The sequence below is a fragment of the Artemia sp. Qi Xiang Cuo genome, chromosome 2 (assembly GCF_049724085.1).
Source record: "Artemia sp. Qi Xiang Cuo chromosome 2, ASM4972408v1, whole genome shotgun sequence".
In the NCBI taxonomy this organism is placed as follows: domain Eukaryota; kingdom Metazoa; phylum Arthropoda; class Branchiopoda; order Anostraca; family Artemiidae; genus Artemia; species Artemia sp. Qi Xiang Cuo.
In genome coordinates this window covers 62,547,169-62,566,866 of record NC_142795.1, presented here as the reverse complement: position 1 = coordinate 62,566,866, position 19,698 = coordinate 62,547,169, and the positions used below count along the sequence as shown (strand labels likewise).

Here is a 19,698-nt window from a genome sequence, read left to right as displayed (position 1 = left end):
TATGCCTAAATCATTGCTAACAAGGTAATTTTCTTCAAAAAGCATTTTATGACTAGGGTTATCATATATGTGACTGCTTAAAGCAAAATCAAAGAATTATTTGCACTATTAGAATTTAAAGCTTTAGTTATGTCTTCTTTGTGTTGTTGTAGGCGTTTTTCTAAATTTTGATGGGTTCTACCAACATAAAAATTGCCACAGTCATATGGTATTTTTGATAAACCCCTCTTTGGCGAGTAACTGGGGTTATATCTTTACCAGAGTTTAGGAAATTCATGATTTTAAAATTATTTATAAATACAACATATAAATTATTTTGTGTGCGATTTTTTTAAACTTGTAGTGACTTTTGGAATATATGGAAGATAAATTATATTTGAGGGCTCGGCGGGAACTTCACTTTGTAAAAGACCCTTAATTTTAAGGGAGTGTCTTGCCAACCTTCGGCTAATTGTATTGTTAATAAAGACAATAGGATAACCGTTTCCAATAAGTATGTCTCTAATAAAATTTAGTTCCTCTGTGATGTAAGATTCAGAGCAAATGTTTAGGGCATGATTAACAAGAGATGTAACAACACCTCTTTTAACTTGTGGGGGGTGATTTGATTTAAAATGTAGATATCTGTTATTTTGTGTGGGTTTTCTGTAAATTGTAAAATCCAGTTTATCAATGTAAAGAATAATTAATACATCCGGAAACGGTAATTTATTTGCATTTTCAATTTCTAAGATAAATTGTAAATTTCGGTCATATGTATTAAGGTGATCTAGAAAGCCCCTAAGTTTATTTCCCCCATAATTCCAGAGCGATATTACATCATCCATATAACACCCCCAATAGACATATTTTAAAAAAATATGAATTTAAGGCCTAATTTTCAAGGTGTTCTAAATAAATGTTCGCTAATAACCCGGATAGCGGCGCACCCATAGGGAGACCAATTTTTTGTCCATAAAAAGATTACGGAACTGAAAATAATTTGAATACTTATTACAAATATTGACTAGGGACATTAAACCTCGAAATCTATTCCTGTTGTTGAATCTTCATTTAAATGATAGTTTTCTTCTATTTTATTTTTTAGTAACTGCTAAGATATTGCTAAATCAATATTTGTTTACATAAAAACCATGTAAAAACTACTTATTATTGTGTTTTTTGAAATTCTTGGATTTTAAATTCTTTCACTAAATCTATCGAATTACATATGTACGATTTTTGGGAATAAAGAAACGGTTTGAAGGCTGTACATAACCACTTTCCAATGTTGGAAGCAGGGGCTTTCGTACATGCTACAATTGGCCTTAAGGAAATACCTTGCTTGTGTAATTTCGGTAAACCGTAAAACTTTGGGCAAAAGCTACCCCGGGGGAGAAATTTATTATACAATTGTGGGGTGATTTTGCCATTTTGTTTTAGATTCTTTAATTCGGCTATAATTTTATTCACAAACTTATCACTATGGTCGTGAGTTATGGAAGTATATGTATTTGTGTCTTTTAAATGTGAATAAATTTTGTTGTCGTAATCTAACGTATCCATGACTACAAGTGAATTTCCCTTGTCTGATTTTTTTATTATAATTAAAGGGCTTTTGCGAAGATTAGAAAAAATTTTTATGTCGTGCAAAATTTCTGGCGTCAAATTAGTATGAGACGTAACTTTTTTTGACTGTCGTAAAGTATAGTAATAAAACAAGACCTTACTTCATCTGGGTTAGAAATGGATGTGTAGTGTTTGTGCAAAGAAAATTGTAAGGAGGAAACTATATCTACCACAGGAATTTGTTTTGGTGGAAGAGAATTTTGGACCTTTTTCAAAAGTTTGGATTTCTTTAGGCTCAAGAACTCTAGAGGAAAGATTAAGGATAGTGGGTCCAGGAGTAAACCTCGGGGATAAAAGCACGATAATTCGTTGAAAATTCATACCTGAAACATTCTAATTTCCTATGAAGACGTTCTCTAGACAAAAGTAAATCGTAACTAAAAAAATTCCTTTCCAATCTTACCACCTGAGAATAATCAACCGTGGACAGAATTTCACATAACAATTTTTCAAGAGATTTTCTTTCTAAAGAAATGATATGTCGTTTTTTTGTCCTTAATAATTTGGACTACAGTTTTTAAATGCAATGTTTGCGTGATTTGCACTTCTTTGCGGGTATTTAAATGCAATTTATATATTAAAGACTTAAGAATAAGATTTTCAATTCTGCAAGATTCTAAAAACTTTTGTTGATTGATAATATTAGCTTGTTTTTTTGCCTAAACAAGTAAAATAAAAGATATCATAGGTCAACTGCTTCCCATAAGCTAGACGTAAATAGCGACGAAGACCACACTGCCTTTCCATCATAAACAATAAGTAGAAAAATGGGAATTTTTTTTTATGTACAAGACAGTGGAACGCAACTTTAAATGAAATTTATTTTCAAGGGCCATCCTCATCAAAACAAACGAAGAGAATAAAAAACAATATAAAAGAAACTTACATTAAAATTCGATAATTTAAACTGAAAATAATTTTTTAATTTTTTTTTAAAGCAGCCCTAATGTCATTACGAGTACACCATCTAGGCTGGCTGCAAAGAAGGCGAGATTAGCTTTAAAAGCTTGTCTGTAAGTATTTTTATTCCATTTGACTGAATTCTTCTCTGTCCACTTCGCTTGGTGTATCAGTCCTGGTTGAACTTCGTTGAAGTAATGATATTAGAGCTGTTTTAAAAAAAATTTTAAACACTTTTTTCAGTTTTAATGATCGATCTTTAATGTAAGTTTCTTTTATATTGTTTTTTTTTCTCTTCGTTTGTTTTTATGAGGATGGTCCTTGGATATAGGGTCGAAATATCCATCTAAAGTTGCCTTCCACTGTCTTGTACAAATATTTCCCTGTTGTTCTACTTATTGTTTATGATGGAAAGGCAGTTTGGTCTTCGTCGCTATTTATATTAAGGCCCTTTTATTAAAATATTTCCCTCGAGACGACTGACTCTTCATCCTAAAATTACGTATCAGTTAGAGGTGCAGAAGTATTTTTTTTATGGGCATACAGTCAGAAACATTTTTCAAAATTCGTGTTGATAAGGCTAATAGTGTTTATCTTAAAGGGTATCAGCCTACTAGCGAAAGATACTTTATTTATAAACATATCTATAAATATAAGTTTGGCTGCATCCCGGACTTATGCTCGGCTGTTGAGAGTCACAAGCCTGCAAAGGAGGAGGATGGGCAGTGGGCTTGCAGCCCAGAACTAGGACAGGAAACTTTTTTAATAGATAGAGATAATTATAGCTTACCACTTGACTGGTGACAGAAGCATTTAGCATTTTGACAGTTAATCCCCAAAGTTCATTGCAAAAAATAGTCGTGACCAATTCTGGAAGCGTTCGACGCAAGTGATCCTCGGTAACAAAGAAGCCAACTATACCATAACAATAACTCTCAAACTCTTCAGGCTTTTCGTGCTAAACAAATAAAACAAAGGATTAAGGCTCAATAAGATAAGTTTATTCTACCCCATCATGAATATAAAAAAACGAAAAAAAAAACGGAGTACAAAAAAGGAATGAATACCATAGCGAAAAAGAAAATTTAAATAGAAAAATAATACAGACGTAACCCAAACAACACTCATAAATAATGCTTAATGGCAAAAAATAGGAAACAACCGATGTAAACTATTCTTAAACACATCCCATTAGTGAATTTGCTTTATTTAAAGGTGGTTGAACAGAACAGGTTTGGTTGTCTTTCTACAAGTCAGGATGTCCCCTAAAGTGTTAAAGAAAAAATGTTTGAAAAAAAAATCAAAAATTGCAAGATAGCATTATATATCCGCAGTATTTGCAAATAAAGCAACAATCTTATAAAAGGAAAATTTTTGGCCTTTAGTTAATCATTCATGCACAGAAAATTCGAAATTTCTTTAACGCAAATTTCATTATTATGGACAGTCAAACCTAAGTAGTTCACAAAAAAAGGTCATTTCTTAAACTTTAAAATTACTGATGGTGGGATTTCTCTACGTAACTAGTTTGTTTTATTTCTTCTATATTCATAAATAATTTTATAAAAATTTCCATGAAGCAACTAAACATAAATATGTAATAAATAAAGATTATTTATTACTCCTTAAAGCACCAAGCACGTCGAAATAAATTTTTTTTTGTCCCCTGGAGCCACCTTAGGTCCATTCAAACCTAAACATCGAGATTTTCTAAAAAATTTGTTTTGGTTGTTTCGATATTAAAAACTAATTAGTTAAAATTGACAAAACTTTTGACACTTGAAAATTCTAACATTAACAGTCTGTTGATTCCAAAAGTCAACTACACCTTCAAAGGAAAGCTGAACCTTCTTAAGCTGTTTGGTGCTAGTTTTTAGCCGATTTTTTGCTGATTTCAAATCACGTCTTTTTTTTGGCACATGTTACTACCAAGAACTGCATAACTGGATAGGGATGGACAGATTTCATTTCCACAAATCGTTGTACTTTAAAAGAGAGCCTATCCGTGTTCATTTTTCAAGAAATAACAGCGTCGATATTTCTTTACATAATATAAACACTTATATGCATGCATAAAAGTATCCTATTAATTCGATTCCTTCAACTTCTAAGAGTAACCAAGTTAAAGTAAAAAAAAAGGATTACAGAAATATATCTTAATGATACAAACAACAGCAATCACTCGGCTGTATGTGAATGTCTATCCACATACGTTCAAGGTTCATAGGTTAAGAGTTTCCAGCGGTTGAGACATGGAAGATTTCTCGTGATAAACATTTATGATTCTTATACCATTATGTTGAGCTCAAACACAAAGTGAAAATACTATGAAAGGAGTTCTAAAATTCGAAAGCAGTTTCCCTTTACCTACTATCAATGTTCAGTGGCTCTTCCGTCAGATTTTCAGACTCTCATCAGATTTTATATGAAGAGTGACTGCGTTTTCAGTTTAGAAGTGTTTATGTTTTTACAGCAATAAAGTGTTTTTAAACTTTTTACAGTAATACCATAGCATTTGGTAAAATTTTATGCTACTCAGTCCTTCTACCGAGGACTAAACGAGATTTAGTCTCAAAATTACAACTGCTAAAATTTGCCAAAACAAATATTAAAATAATTATTATTTGAAGGGTTCAGTATAATAGTGTATGAAAAACATTTTTTTTAACTTTTTAAATTACACAAGCTTTGACATTGCTGAGATTAGGCATTTGTCTTTACGTTTATGAACTATATTCTATCGTGGAAAATTAATCTGACAATTGTTGGATAATGCTAAACAATTAAAACCAGAACTCAAAATTAGAACTCGTAACACTGGAAATCAAACTCAAAACTGGAACTCAAAACACTGGAACTCAAACTCAAAACCAGAATTCATAACAAATTGTCCCTTATTTATAAGGGTAAAGTCTTCGTACAATTGATGGTTGGTATTAGACCATTAAAACCCTAAGTCAGGAATTGAATTTTAGTCGCTTAGCTAGATTTAGTCATTTAGATTTAGACTCAACTAGATAGTTGAGATTTGATCATTAATCACAAAATTCAATTTGAAAATCGAGTCAAGTCTACGAACCCAAATAATCGAAAAAAAAACATAAACTAGGATTTTTTTTTATAGCGGTTTAATAAAATGAATTAGGCATACTTTCTTTTCTAATTGTTTTTAATCGTATTTTAGCAACAGTTCGACAGCGTTTAAAATTTGCTGATGATTTGACTGTTTTATCATTGCAACTAAGCCCTCCGACTACCGAACAATCTTACTTGACGAGATTTTTTAATGACCTAAAAGTTGAATTAGGAAAGGTAAAACTGAGGGTCAGCGCAACTAATAGCTCTTATATGACGTTTTCCTTCCTAAGGTCCACAGCCACTCTTCTCTTACTTCATTGCTTTACGATCAAGCAACTTCCTTGTTTTACGATCAAGAAAAAAGCTCTATTTCATTTCACTAAAAAATGAGTAACAAAACAAAAGAATAACTTGCCAAGAAAAATCATTTTCACATGTTTGCGAGAAGAATTCAAATTCTTATTTTAAAAAATCTATATTAGGTAAAAAGGATAAGTTCTACACCATTCATAATGAGATTTTTTCTACTATCGAGATTTAGCTAACGTTAATTTAAGCAAATCGGAACTTTTTATAGAATTTTTTAGTCAACCCGAAACTTCTACGAAAAATCTGACTGGCTCAAACTAGCGCCATCAAAATCTCAGTATTAATAATATTTCATTGTGAATGGGCCTTACAAGAAGTAGACGGACAAATTTTACCAAGAAAATATATTCCATTTTAGTTCTCCCCGCCTCTAAGTCTCCAACAGCCTTTACGGAAAAAAAAATTGAAGAGGTAAATTTTGGAAAGAAATGCAGTTTGTTGCTGTTAAATTTAGTAACACATAACAGCTGAATAATAGCAGAAGTACTCGATAAATAATGGCTAACTGGAAACTAGGAAACATGAAAACTGACACAATTTCTGCCTAATTTGCGTTTCAGTCAGTAAACTCAATGAAGCAAAGGATTGTAAAAGCAAGTACTGCCATCTAGAAAAACATCAAGCAAGACCGTTTTTGAATTTTTTTGAAGTTAAGTTTAGTTCGAAGCTTATTCAAACTAAGTAGGAACGTTGAATTTGAGTTTCCATGAACAAACCAAATTTTTATCCAGTTAACATCAGGAGATGTACTGTAGTAAATCACCACATTGGCCCGAAAACGATCTTTTAGGTGAAATATGATTTTCTTGAATAATACTGATGAAAGATAAGAAAAGATAGGATGAAAGATAAAGCTGATGAAAACTGCTGAAAGATAAGATATAATAAATAGATGAAAAATAATCTTCTGGTGAGTTTTGGAATCATGCACCACCATTTTTTGATACTCTAGTATTGACCAAAGCCTCCCACTAAAAGAATATTGTTTTACTATTGCTCAGCATAAAGAGATTGGAAGGTAGAAAAGACAAAAGAATTGCGACGAATTCAAAATCAAAACTCACCAAGTTAGCAGGGTGCTGCAATGTCAATTTCATCTGCTGAAACCTTTGGTTTTGGTAGTATTCTACAAGAGAATCAGTAGAATTCTGGAAAGAGGCAACTGAATTATTGACTTGACTCAGGTAAGTTGAGATAGACTAGCAAGAAGTGCAATTAAAAAAGACACAAAAGAAATATACAATGAAAGCTGTCGTAAGCCATTCAAGGGTATTAGAACTTGTTTCTGGAACACAAAAGAACATTTGACGAATTTATATTTAAAACTAATTTAGACCCGCGAGTATCCACATGCTAGTCTAGTTAGATTTGTAGTATTCAAAATAAAAAACAAAGAAGAATTTGTTAAGGAATCTTTGTTAACAAACATTGATTGGCCTCGTGAAGCTAAAAAATATTATCTGTGGAGAACTCTGCTCCCCCAGGTAGGCAAAGCCTGGGGGAGCAGATATTTTCAAATTTCAAAGGACGTGAATCTTGGTTCTCATAAAATTGAATCGTATTTTCTAAGGATTGTTTCACTAAAGAAAAAATTCAATTTGAGTAAAAAAACCCATTAAAACAACACAAATTATTGTAAGCTTTAGACGTTTATAATTTTTTACAGAAACAACCTCCCACCCCTCTACACGAGAAACTGAACAGAGAGTGCTTCATTTTTGTCATTAAATCTATGTATGTAATCCATAGGTTTCCATTTGAAATTTCGAAGGGAGTGTTCGGGCCTAGATGCAAGATGGGGCTCAGTTCCAACATTTGTGTTAATAGAATTCTTACTTGGTGTCAAAATTTTCAAATTCCGCATGGAAAAATGTTAACAGGCACGAATTTTTACTTTTTATTCTATGAGGGTGATTCCAAATTATCTTCTTCCATCTGTGGAGCCCCAGAAGGCCCTATACTCGTCGATGTTATGCTTCTGTCCGTAATCTTTTTGGTAGCAGATAATGTCAACCGCTATAAGTTCAGAGAGGACCCGTTATTTGTTTTCGAATATATGGCACAAAACCAGGTGTGATGCTGCAGTTCCGTTTGGATTTTTTTATTGTTTTCAAGAAGAACTGCACGATGCTGAATGTTGAGAATAGTCAAAATACATGAAAGATTGTAAACTTTAACCCAATAAATAGTGATGTAATGAAGCCAGATTTATCCTCGCCATTACCAATCAATATTAAGATTCTTGAGTATTTTCTTTAACTATTTCAATTTCTCCGCACGTACTGGTATTAAGATCATGCTAAACGCTGACTTTCAAACTTTAAATGGAATGCAGAGGTTCGCCACATATACAGAACGCATCAGGTCTGTATGTTTAACAAATGGTTTACCAATTCCGGGGTACGTAAGTCTTGTTTGGGCATCTTCAGAACTAACAACAGAGCATCTCTACCTGAGTTTGAGTCGGTACAGAAGCAAAGGTTGTCGCTTATTTTGGGTCGTGTTTGATAAACTGGCAACTGGAAATTTATTGTTGAATAACCTATGTCTTGGGGTTCCTGAAACTCACTTGGTTCCACTCTAGAGGACTCAGAGTAGGCCTAAAGGCAAGGTTTGCCGCGGCATCACTTTCTTCTACAAGTACATTCACTTCTTTCCAAAGAGCTTTCCTTGATGTTCAGCAGTTTGTGAAAAACGGACAAGACAAAGAATTATGCACACACCTTGTTTGGATTATCTTAAGGAAGTAACAACTAGGAAAGAGTATGGGGAAAACTCCTTTTTTCGGCGCTGTATATCCATCGATAGTTATCTCACTTGAAAGAATATTCCAACATACCTATTTGTTAATTCCTTCAAGAAAAGGTTCAACAGATGTATACAGTTTGTCAATTAACTGGGATAAAGGCAAGTGGCATATCGTGCATATTTGATGCGCTTGAAACAACGAAGTATGTTATAAATAAAGTAAAAAAAACATGTATTGCTTCATTTCTGTTCATCCTGTCAACAATGAATCAAACATTTTTTACTTTTAGTAACAGCAAAGACAGGCAGCTTCTCCTGGATCGGTCGCTGAGCACCGAGGCTCCGCAACATTCCGAAAAAAGGCACTAAAAGCATTATGTTTTCAGTGCTATCAACCCTTTACACAATGCAAAAATTTGTTAAACCTTTGATTAAAGTCTTAGGAATTTAAGCGGAAGTTGGCATATTCTGTCAAACCTTCACACTAAGGTGTGTCAAAGAAAAGTCAAATTTTAAATCCTGTTAACAGAGAAAGCTAGAGTTTAAAAACCTAGGTATAAAGAAAAATTAAAATCAACTAACCCAATCCAAGGTTGCCAGCCATGGCATTAATAAACAATTTTTAATATTTTCTATGAGCTATAATAAGAACAGTACGAGTCCATTCTGACAAACAAGTTTTTTTTTTACAGAGTTGAGCGCATTATGGCCATGAAGTACGTGAACGTTACTTACGTATCAGCATATAATCCGTTTTGTGGCAAATACAGCACATTTTATCAACTATAGTAGTAGCAAAATTTTATTGGATTGCAACCATGGTTTTCTTCACTTCTTCCAAAGGTTGACAACAGTTTTAGCAAATCGACAAAAATTAAAAATGGTATAACAACAATTAAATGTTGAAAGTTAACGTTTTTGAAGTTTAATAGTAGGAGATACTAGTGAAAGATACATATTGATGAAAAAAAATAACTGCAGGACTTTTTTGGTCGGATGTGAGTCTAAAACTCTAAAACTTAGCCAAAATTAGTTAAAACTTTAGTCTATACAATTTTTCAGGGATGTGCATGGTCTGCCCTTCTATAGTTCACAACATAAAATGGGCTATATTTTGTCTAGAAGATAAAAAAAAATCTAGAAGATTTGCACAACCAGCATTGGAAAACGCCGATTTTCCGTCCCGACTAATTTTTGGAGAGATGATATTCATTTCATTACAAGCTTCAGAGTTTACTTTCTGAATCGAACTAGAAACAAAGACAGAAACTCTATTAACACATCATTTTTGTTGCTAATGTTACTTTCACAGTCAATTACAAGTTATACTAACATCTTATGATTCAATTTTTAGAAATACTTAATGTGGCTTTTAATACACTCAATGTTTTGTGCAGCCAGGTTCGACACGCACATGCTCTATCAACTAAGATCAACTAGCCGCATCTACTTGGGAAGTTTCAACAACGATTAGAGAAAAGTAAACCAATCAAAGCCTACCAAAGTTTGACATCCTACTGCACCTAAAGGACACTCTAGACAGTCAACTAGCTGACCGTCATCTAGACGGTCACTCTAGATTAAAGCATGATTGACCGTCTAGGAACTGATTGAGTCATTCAGAATTTCTATCAATCTCCGTCAACGCTTGACTCAAGCGTCAAGCAGGTTCCTAGATGGCCAATCATGCTTTAATCAATTGATTGGCGGAAGCTTTTGATCAAAATGATTGACGATCTAGGATGTCTTTAACACTACATAAATCGTTATAGCAGCCAATGAGTACTTACCAATTTTTTGAATACATGCATAGTTTTGTAGACTGGAATAAAGCTTACATAAGCTTCGGGAGACACCTCTTCGTCATCTTCTTCTCCGAATGGGTTATCTTCCCCTAGATATTGTACCTTAAGCACAAAAATAATATAAGAAACAATTATTTTTTACTTTAAAATCTGGCTTCTGAAAAAAAAAACCTTTCTATATTTCTATCAAAGAGCCAAAACTTGTTTCAGAATTTTCCAGTAGGCATGAAAATCAATGTTCTACCAAACAGAAAAACTTTTGAAGAGCCAGAGTGACTTAGCCTTGGGTGTGCCTGATCTTCAAATATTCGTGATTTTAAAGGAGGGGTGGCGGGGGGGAATTACTTTATACACCTTAATCTATTTATTACTCTCAACATTAATTTAACTTCTGTAACGATATCTGTCTACTATAAACATGTTGCATGATCTGAGTTAAGAACCCAACTCTAGGTCAAGGACAAGCATGTTTGGAGAAGGATAATGGCATCAGTTTTTGTCAAAATATCCTATTTTTCTTTTTGGTTTGCCTCTGAACCAGGAGACTACTCATGGAGATTACATTACTCTCCATCATTGACAGTAAGGATGTGCAATTCAGATTTACTTGGAATGGCCAATTCAGTAACTAAGCTTTACAAACTCAGTAACTTTTTAATTCAGTAACTAATCTTAAAACAGGAATTTCTTTTCATAGCGTTCCCAATATACCAGTGATTTTATGTCCCTGTAATCAACCTCTTCGTATAGATATAGTCAAACTTCATTATTAGCATGGGTCACAATCGCTACATGCAAAACGAGCGAGGAAATATTGCTTGCCGTAGCCTACATTACATTTACATCAACATCATTTTCCGGAAACTTAACCTGTTACAAAATTGCACTCACAACGCAAACCATTCAGGGAAACTGTCGTTTCCCCATGGTAGTAAAAGAAGTGACCATTCCTCCAGCAATTTTATTGTGCAGCTTCAAGGAATGACAGGATTTCAGGAAAATCTAAGTCTAAGTACTATATTTTAGTAAGAAAAAAAAACTAAAATGTGTTTCTCACCAATAAAACCAGTTCACCCTCAAATATTTATTATTTATTCTTTCGAAAATCCACTGGAGTAAATATTATGGTCTAAAATGGACTTTTATTCACAAACATGCTTTATTCTTGGTTTCATCATTTTTATCACTTATGGTTCAAATTAAAAACAAATTGATATTCAGCTTTAACGGTCCTTCAATCCCTATCAAATTCAAATATTTTACTCTATTTAATTATTTGTATTTTTGGAGATACTTATTTCCTGCCTAATATTTCGACATTTCTTTCAATTATTATTTCACATATTTTGTACTCTTAATAAACTGAATCTAATGAAAGGTATTCCATTCTGAATTTCAAAAGTTATTTTACTATGTACAGGATTAATGAAAAAAAAACATCTTTTAAACAAAGAAATTTTTCAAAAAAAAAAAAAACGCTTGACTGCATTAAACCAAGGACGAGCAGAAATAAAGTCATACAAACAATTTAAACTTAAAAACGAACAGAAATCACTATCAATGAATAGATGAAACCCAAAACGAACAGAAATTACAAAAATTAAACAGGCCAAACATAAAACGAACATAATTTATCACAAACAAAAGCATACATAATGCCCTCTAAGCCTTCTAAAGGCCCGAGCATCGTTTGCGTTTTACTGAAAGCAATTTTAATTTGTTAAACACACTCATGTATTAATCTTGAGAGCAACACCATGATGTGCAGGATAGTTTTGCGATACGCCGAACAAAAATTTTTAAACGTTTAAATATTAAAAAAAAGTTTAGCGACAAGGAAACAGGATTTCATTTTTTAATGCTTGGGAGGTTACTTAATTTTAGCCAATAGAAATAATTTTACCATTTGAATGGCAGCTTTCCCAATGTCTTTGGACACCACTCTTGCTTCTTCCAAAAAGAGTCGAAGATCCTCCAAACTCCCTTCTTTAATCTTTTCCGAAGCATCTGGCAAACTGTCTTTCAATTTTTGTATAAAGAAAAAATTTATCAACGATGGTAGAATCTTTTCATTCAGTTCATCAATCTTTCTCAACGCTATATAGTAGCTGAAACAACAGCAATATTTTACTGACATGCTTAAAAATGGAATTACGTTCTATGGCACTATACAACTGTCTTTAACTTAAAAATGAGTGTCTATTCAAAAAGAAAAATTGACAATGAGCATTTCGTCGATTTCTTTGACCCAGCTGCTTAATAATCCTTTAGATAACTACCCCCACCCTCTCCATTTTCAAATTTCAACTTAAGTGTATTTTTATTAACCAAGCATTATAACTTAATAACAAAGATTTTGGGTAAACCTTACATGTATGAAAAAAAATCATTAGCTAACTCGTATATGAGATACCTCTGTTTCACAAAGCAAGAGAAAATCATCACTGTGAGGTAGCTTTAGTATGTTGTATCTGTATTTCATTGAACATTTTATACTTTTTTAGTTACGATTAACAATTTTCCAGTACTTCCACGTCATTGTATGAGCCATGTGACTATCATAGGCAGCGCGATAGCGCTGCCAAGGTAAAGAACGATGTTGGCACAATGTATTTTTATTTTTATTTATTTACTTTTTAAATAAAAAGGACTCATTCGATTGGAAACTGGAAGGGCTTGTGCCCTTTTTAATAGTCGAAAGTAATTGGAAGGCAACTAACACCCCTTCCACGCCCACTGTTTCACCAAACACATCCCATCAAAACTTTGAGATAGCCATTTTGTTCAACGTAGTTGAAAGATCTAGAAATTATATCTTTGAGGAGGACACTCCCCCCACAGTCCTCAGGGCAAGGGTTGTAATTTATGCCCTGGGGGCATATAAGGTTTATTGAAAGTGTTGTCGTAGAAAATTTAAAAAGAGCTCATTCGATTGGAAATTCAAAGGGCTAATGCTCATTTTAATAGTCGAAAGTGATTGGAGGGCAACTAACCCCACTCTCACGCCCACCATATCCCATAACAAATCCAATTAAAGTTTTGAGATAGCCATTTTGTTCAACGTAGTTGAAAGATCTAGAAATTATATCTTTGATGAGGACACTCCCCCCACAGCCCTTAGGGCAAGGGTTGTAAGTTATTCCCTGAGGGCATACAAGGTTTATTGAAAGCGTTGTCGTGGAAACTTCAAAAAGGGCTCATTCAATTGGAAATTCAAAGGGCTAATGCTCATTTTAATAGTAGAAAGTGATTGGAGGGCAACTAACCCCACTCTCACGCCTACCATTTCCCATAACATATACAATCAAAATTTTGAGATAGCCCTTTTGTTCCACGTAGTTGAAAGATCTGGAAATTAGGTCATTGAGAATGACCAACCCCCCACAGCCCTCACGGCAAGGATTATAAATTATGCCCAGAGGCCATATAGGTTTTTATAAAAAGTGGTGTCGTAAAAACTTCAAAAAGGGCTCGTTCGATTGGAAATTGAAAGGGTCGGTGCCCTTTTTGATAGTAAAAAGTGATTGGAGGGAAGCTAAACCCTCTCTCACGCCCATCATTTTCCCAAACACATTCAACGATAATTTTGAGATAGCCATTTTGTTCAACGTAGTTGAAAGTTCTGGAAATTATGTCTTTGAGGATGACACACCCCCACACCCCTCAGACCAAGGGTTGTAAGTTATCCCTTGGGGCATTTAAGGTTTTTATAGAAAGAGTTGTCGTAGAAACTTCAAAAAGGGCTCAATCAATTGGAAATTGAAAGGACTAGTGCCCTATTTAATATTCGAAAGTGATTGGAGGGCAACTAGCCACCCTCTCTAGCCCACCATTTTCTCAAAGACATGCAATCAAAATTTTGAGATATCCATTTTTTTCAACGCAGTTGAAAGCTTTGTAAATTAGGTCTTTGAGGACAATAACCCCCCCCCCCAACACACACACGCCCCTCAAGGCAAGGGTTGTAAGTAGTGCCCTTAGGGCATATAAGGTTTTTTATAGAAAACGTTGAAGTGGAAACTTCAAAAGGGCTCATTTAATTGGAAATTGAAAGGGCTAGTGCCTTTTTTAATGGTAGAAAGTGATTGGAGGGCAACTAACCCCCCTCTTACGCCCACCATTTCCCCAAACACATCCAATCAAAATTTTGAAATAGCCATTTTTTCAACGTAGTTGAGAGTTAAAGAAATTAGGTCTTTAAATATGAACCCCTCCCCACAGCCCTCAGGTTAAGGGTTGTAAATTATGTCCTCGGAGCATATAAGATTTTTAGAGAAAGCGGTGTTGTAGAAACTTAAAAAAAGGCAAATTCGATTGGAAATTGAGAGAGCTAAGTTATGCCGTTAGGGCATATAAGGTTTTTATTGAAGGCGTTGTCGTAAAAACTTCAAAAAGGGCTCATTCGATTGGATATTCAAAGCACTAGTACCCTTTTTAATAGTCGAAAATGATTGAGGAACAATTAACGCCTATCGTATGCCCTCTGTATCCCCAAACATGTCTAGTCAACATTTTGGTATGGCAAAGTCGTTTAGAGTAGTTGAAGGTCCGGGAAATTAGGTAATTGAAGTTGACGAACCCCCCACAGGTCTCATGGTAAGGAATGTAAGTTTTGCCCTGTGGCATATAAGGTTTTTATAGAAAGCTCTGTCGTAAAAACTTCAAAAGGGGCTCATCCAGTTGGAAATTGATAGGACAAGTGCCCTTTTTAATATTTGAACATAATTGGAGAGCAGCTAACCACCCGCTTACGCCCACCATTTTCCCAAACACCCTTAATAAAAAGTTTGAGATATCAATTTTGTTCAATACAGTTGAACGTTTTGGAAATTAGATCTTTGAGCATGATAGCCCCCTCAAATCCCTCAGGGAGAGGGTTGTAAGTTATACCCTGGGGGCATATAAAGTGTTTATAGAAAGCATTGTCGTAGAAACTGCAAAAAGGGCTTATTTGATTGGAAATTAAAAGGGCTAGTGCCCTTTTTAATAGTCGAAAGTGATTGGAGGGCAGATAAACCCCTATCACGCCCACTATTTTCCCGAACACATCCAATCATAATTTTGAGATAGCCATTTTGATCAACGTAGTTGAAAGTTCTGGAAATTAGGTCTTTGAGCATGATAACCCCTCCCCCACACCCCTCCGGGCAAGGGTTTTAAGTTATACTCTTGGCGCATATAAGGTTATTATAGAAAGTGTTGTCGTAGAAACATCAAAAAAGGCTGATTCGATTAGAAATTGAAAGGGCTAGTAGCCTTTTTAATAGTAGAAAGCGATTGGAGGGTACCTAACCCCCCCCCCTCTCACGCCAAACATTTCCCCAAACAAATCCAATCAAAATTTTGAGATTGCCATTTTTTCAACGTAGTTGAGAGTTAAAGAAATTAGATTTTTAAGGATGACAACCCCCCCCCCCCACAGCCCGCAGGGTAAGGGTTGTAAATTATTCCCTGGGGGCATATAAGGTTTTCTACAGAAGGAATGTTGTAGAAACTTAAAAAAGGGCTCATTCGATTAGAAATTGAAAGAGCTAGTGCTCTTTTTAATAGTCGAAAGCGATTGAAGGGCAACAAATCCCCCTCTCACGCCATTTCCCCAAACACAGCCAATCAACATTTTGAGATAACCATTTTGTTCAACGTAGTTTAAAGTTATCGAAATTAGGTCTTAGAGGATGACACCCCCCCCCACCTCCACAAACCTCAGGGAAAGGGTTGTAAATTATGCCCTGGGGGCATATAAGGTTTTTATAGAAAGTGTTGTCGTAGAAACTTCAAATAGGGCTCATTCAATTAGAAATTGGAAGCGCTAGTGTCCTTTTTAATAATCAAAAGTGATTGGAGGACAACTAACCCCCTCTCACGCCCGCCATTTTCCCGAACAAATTCAATCAAAACTTTGAGATAGCCATTTTGTTCAAAGTTGTTCAAAGGTCCAGAAATTATGTCTTTGAGAATGACAAACCCCCTACAGCCACCAGGGCAAAGGTTGTAAGTTATGCCCAGGTGGCATATAGGGTTTTTATTGAAAGTGTTCTCGTAGAAATTTCAAAAAGGCCTCGTTCAACTGGGACTTGAGAGGGCTAGTGCCTTTAATAATAATCAAAAGACATTTGAGGGCGAATCGCACCCCACGCCCCTCATTTCCCCAAACACTTCCGATCAACATTTTGATACAGTGATTTTGTTGAATGCAGTTGAAGGGTCCAGAAATTATGTTTTTGAGTATGACACCCCCCCCCCCCACAGCCCTCAGAGCTAAGGTTGTAAATTATGCCTGGGGGCATACAAGGTTTTTACAGAATGCGTTGTCGCAAAAACTTCAAAAAGGGTTCATTCAATTGGGAATTGAGATGGCTAGTGCCCTTATTAATAGTCAAAAGCGATCGGAGGGCGAATGCCCCCCCACCCATCATGTCCCCAAGCACTTCCGATCAATATTTTGATATGGGCATTTTGTTGAACGTAGTTGAAGGGTCCGGAAATTATGGTTTCAATTATGCCCCCCCCCCCTCCACAGCTCTCAGGGCTAAGATTGTAAGTTATGCCTTGGGGGCATATAATGTTTTTATAGAAAGCGTTGTCGTAAAAAACTTCAAAAAGTGGTCATTGTGTTGGAAATTGAGAGGGCTATTGTCCTTTTTAATAGTCGAAAGTAATCGGAGGGAGAATAATCCCCACCCCCTGCCGTCATTTCCCAAAACATTTCCGATCAACATTTTGATATGGCCATTTTGTTCAACGCAGTTGAATTGTCTGGAAATTATGTCTTTGAGGATTACAACCCTCCGCCCATAGCCCTCAGGACAAGGGTCCTAAGTTATGCCCTTGTGGAATATAAGGTTTTTATAGAAAGTTTTGTCGTAAAAGCTTCAAAAAGGGCTCATTCGATTGGAAATTAAGAGGACTAGTGACTTTTTATTAGTCGAAAGTGATCAGAGGGAAAATGCCCCCCACCCATGCCCATTATTTCACCAAACACTTAAATCAAAATTTTGAGATAGCCATTTTGTTCAGCGTATCACACAGGCCTGAAAATGATGTTTTGGAGGATAAAAAATCCCCCAGCCCTCAGAGCAAGGGTTGTAAGTTATGCCCTACGGACATATTAAGTTTTTATAGAAAGCGTGGTCATATAAACTTCGGAGGGGGCTCATTGGATTGACAATCAGACGCTCTAGTGCTTTTTGAAGAGTCAAATTGATCTAAGGGCAGCTACCCCCTCCCCGCCCACACACATCGTTCTGTCCCGAAATGCATTTAATGGATATTTTGAGATAGTCATTCTATTTAAAATAATCTAAATATCATATAACAAGGCTTTTTGGGTTGAAAAAAAACCCCAGAGATTAGGGGCAAGGGTTGTAAGTTATGCCCAGGGGGTATTTAAGGTTTTTATGGAAGGGATGGTTGTTTAACTTTAGAAGATGCTCAGTCTTTCTCCCTGAAACAGACTATGTCAATATAAAACGATTAGAAATTAATTTAAAAATTAATTGCATAAAATATGTTTTTTTTTAAAAAATAAAGAACTCCATTAAACCAAAAATGAACGAAAATAGAATCAAATAATCTATTAAACATACAACTACCACAAATCAGTATCAATAAATAAATGAAACCCAAAACAAACAGAAATTAAAATAAATAACAAAGTCAAGCTCAAAACGAGCAGAAATTAATGAGTAGGGTTCTAACCCCATTCTTTCTAAAAGCCAGAATATAATTTGTACTTTACTGAAAAAAAATTCAAACGAATTTACTGAAAAAAAATTGCATTGTCAGTTTAATATACATATGCTGATATTCATTCCTTAAAATCTTTAATTTTTGATTTCTTAAAGTTATAAAAATGAAAACATTTAATAGACTTTTTTTCTGTAAAGTACAAATTATATTCTGGCCTTTAGAAAGCATAGGGTTTAGAGCCCTACTCATATTAATCTCTGCTCGTTTGACTCTATTGTTTATTTCAAATTCTGTTTGTTTTGGGTTACATTTATTCATTGATACTGATTTGTGGTAGTTGTATGCTTGGTAAAATTATTTGATTCTATTTTGTTCATTTTTGGTTTAATGGAGTTATTTACTTTTTTTTGAAAAACTTATTTTGTGGAAAGTTTTTTTTTTATTTAATTTCACTAAGGAATAAGGTAAATCATACCAAGACACGTAAATATGCAAAAAATAAGTATTGAAAAATCGAAATGTACAGTTAATACTAGGGACAATCATATAAGGTACTTCTCTAATGGTTTTTCATCATTTTTGCAACAGTAAAGTATTTAAAATCACAACCTTCTACAATGTTTTTCAGCATATGCGGTTTCCCTCATTTTAATAGAAATTAAACATTTGGGATAAGATAAAACAAGAAAGACAAAACTAACAATCGAATGCATTGGAACGAAATATTGGCTATATGAAGGAGGCGGTCTCAAGCACCCCTTAGAATCGAAGGATTTTTGCGATTTTCTTTATTAGTTATTATGTTTTTCAGATCGGTCGCCTCGTTGTATATTTATTTCATACCCCCCCCCCCCCTGACAAAACTCTACCGTGAATGCCTCCTGTTCGCACTAGTCCTGAGCTATAGAGAATAAAACTATAAAAGTCAAATACATACATTTTCATTGGCGATAATTTAATCCAAGTTTATTACATATTTTAAAATATGCTTTATAAGAAAAAGTGTTTTAATTGTGTTTTTCTTTCTCAAAAGAAATAATTACGAATTACTAAAAACCCACTTGTTGTACTTTTCGGCCCAAAAAACGACTTTTTCTAAACCAAGGTAGCAAAACACTATGCATACATTTTGGAACGAATATACGTCATTTTATTGCACAGATTGTGAACCACTAAAAGACACAAATGACTATGACCCAAGAAAACATTAACAAACGAACAAAAAAATAAAAACAAATATAACAAAGATAAAGTTTCAATTTTCAAAACAGTAACTGTCATACATAAATCTATAAATTCAGCCTTGGGGGGGGGGATGAAAGGTAACTTTATTCGGCACAGCGAGACCCGATTCCCAGCCATCATATCGAAGAATTCGTTACTTTCTTCTAGATTAGCAGTTACTGTGAAAAGAATGAGCACAAGTGGATACTCCCTTCAGGCAAATAGGCAGGGTAGGAGGATTTTAGGGGCCCTTTATGAATAATTAATACCTCTATAG

General features: G+C 34.5%; 1 protein-coding gene across 1 annotated transcript in view; it reads right to left on the bottom strand.

Annotated features, from left to right (window-relative positions):
* Sec15 (exocyst complex component Sec15) overlaps positions 1–19,698 on the bottom strand; it is a 91,762-nt gene that overhangs the window by 48,622 nt on the left and 23,442 nt on the right. The window contains exons 4-7 of the mRNA XM_089102416.1: positions 12,412–12,616; positions 10,494–10,610; positions 7,020–7,103; positions 3,299–3,466 (exon numbers count right to left, since the gene is read on the bottom strand). Of these exons, the coding sequence (XP_088958542.1) occupies positions 3,299–3,466; positions 7,020–7,103; positions 10,494–10,610; positions 12,412–12,616 (574 nt within the window). The remainder of the gene's footprint in view (positions 1–3,298; positions 3,467–7,019; positions 7,104–10,493; positions 10,611–12,411; positions 12,617–19,698) is intronic.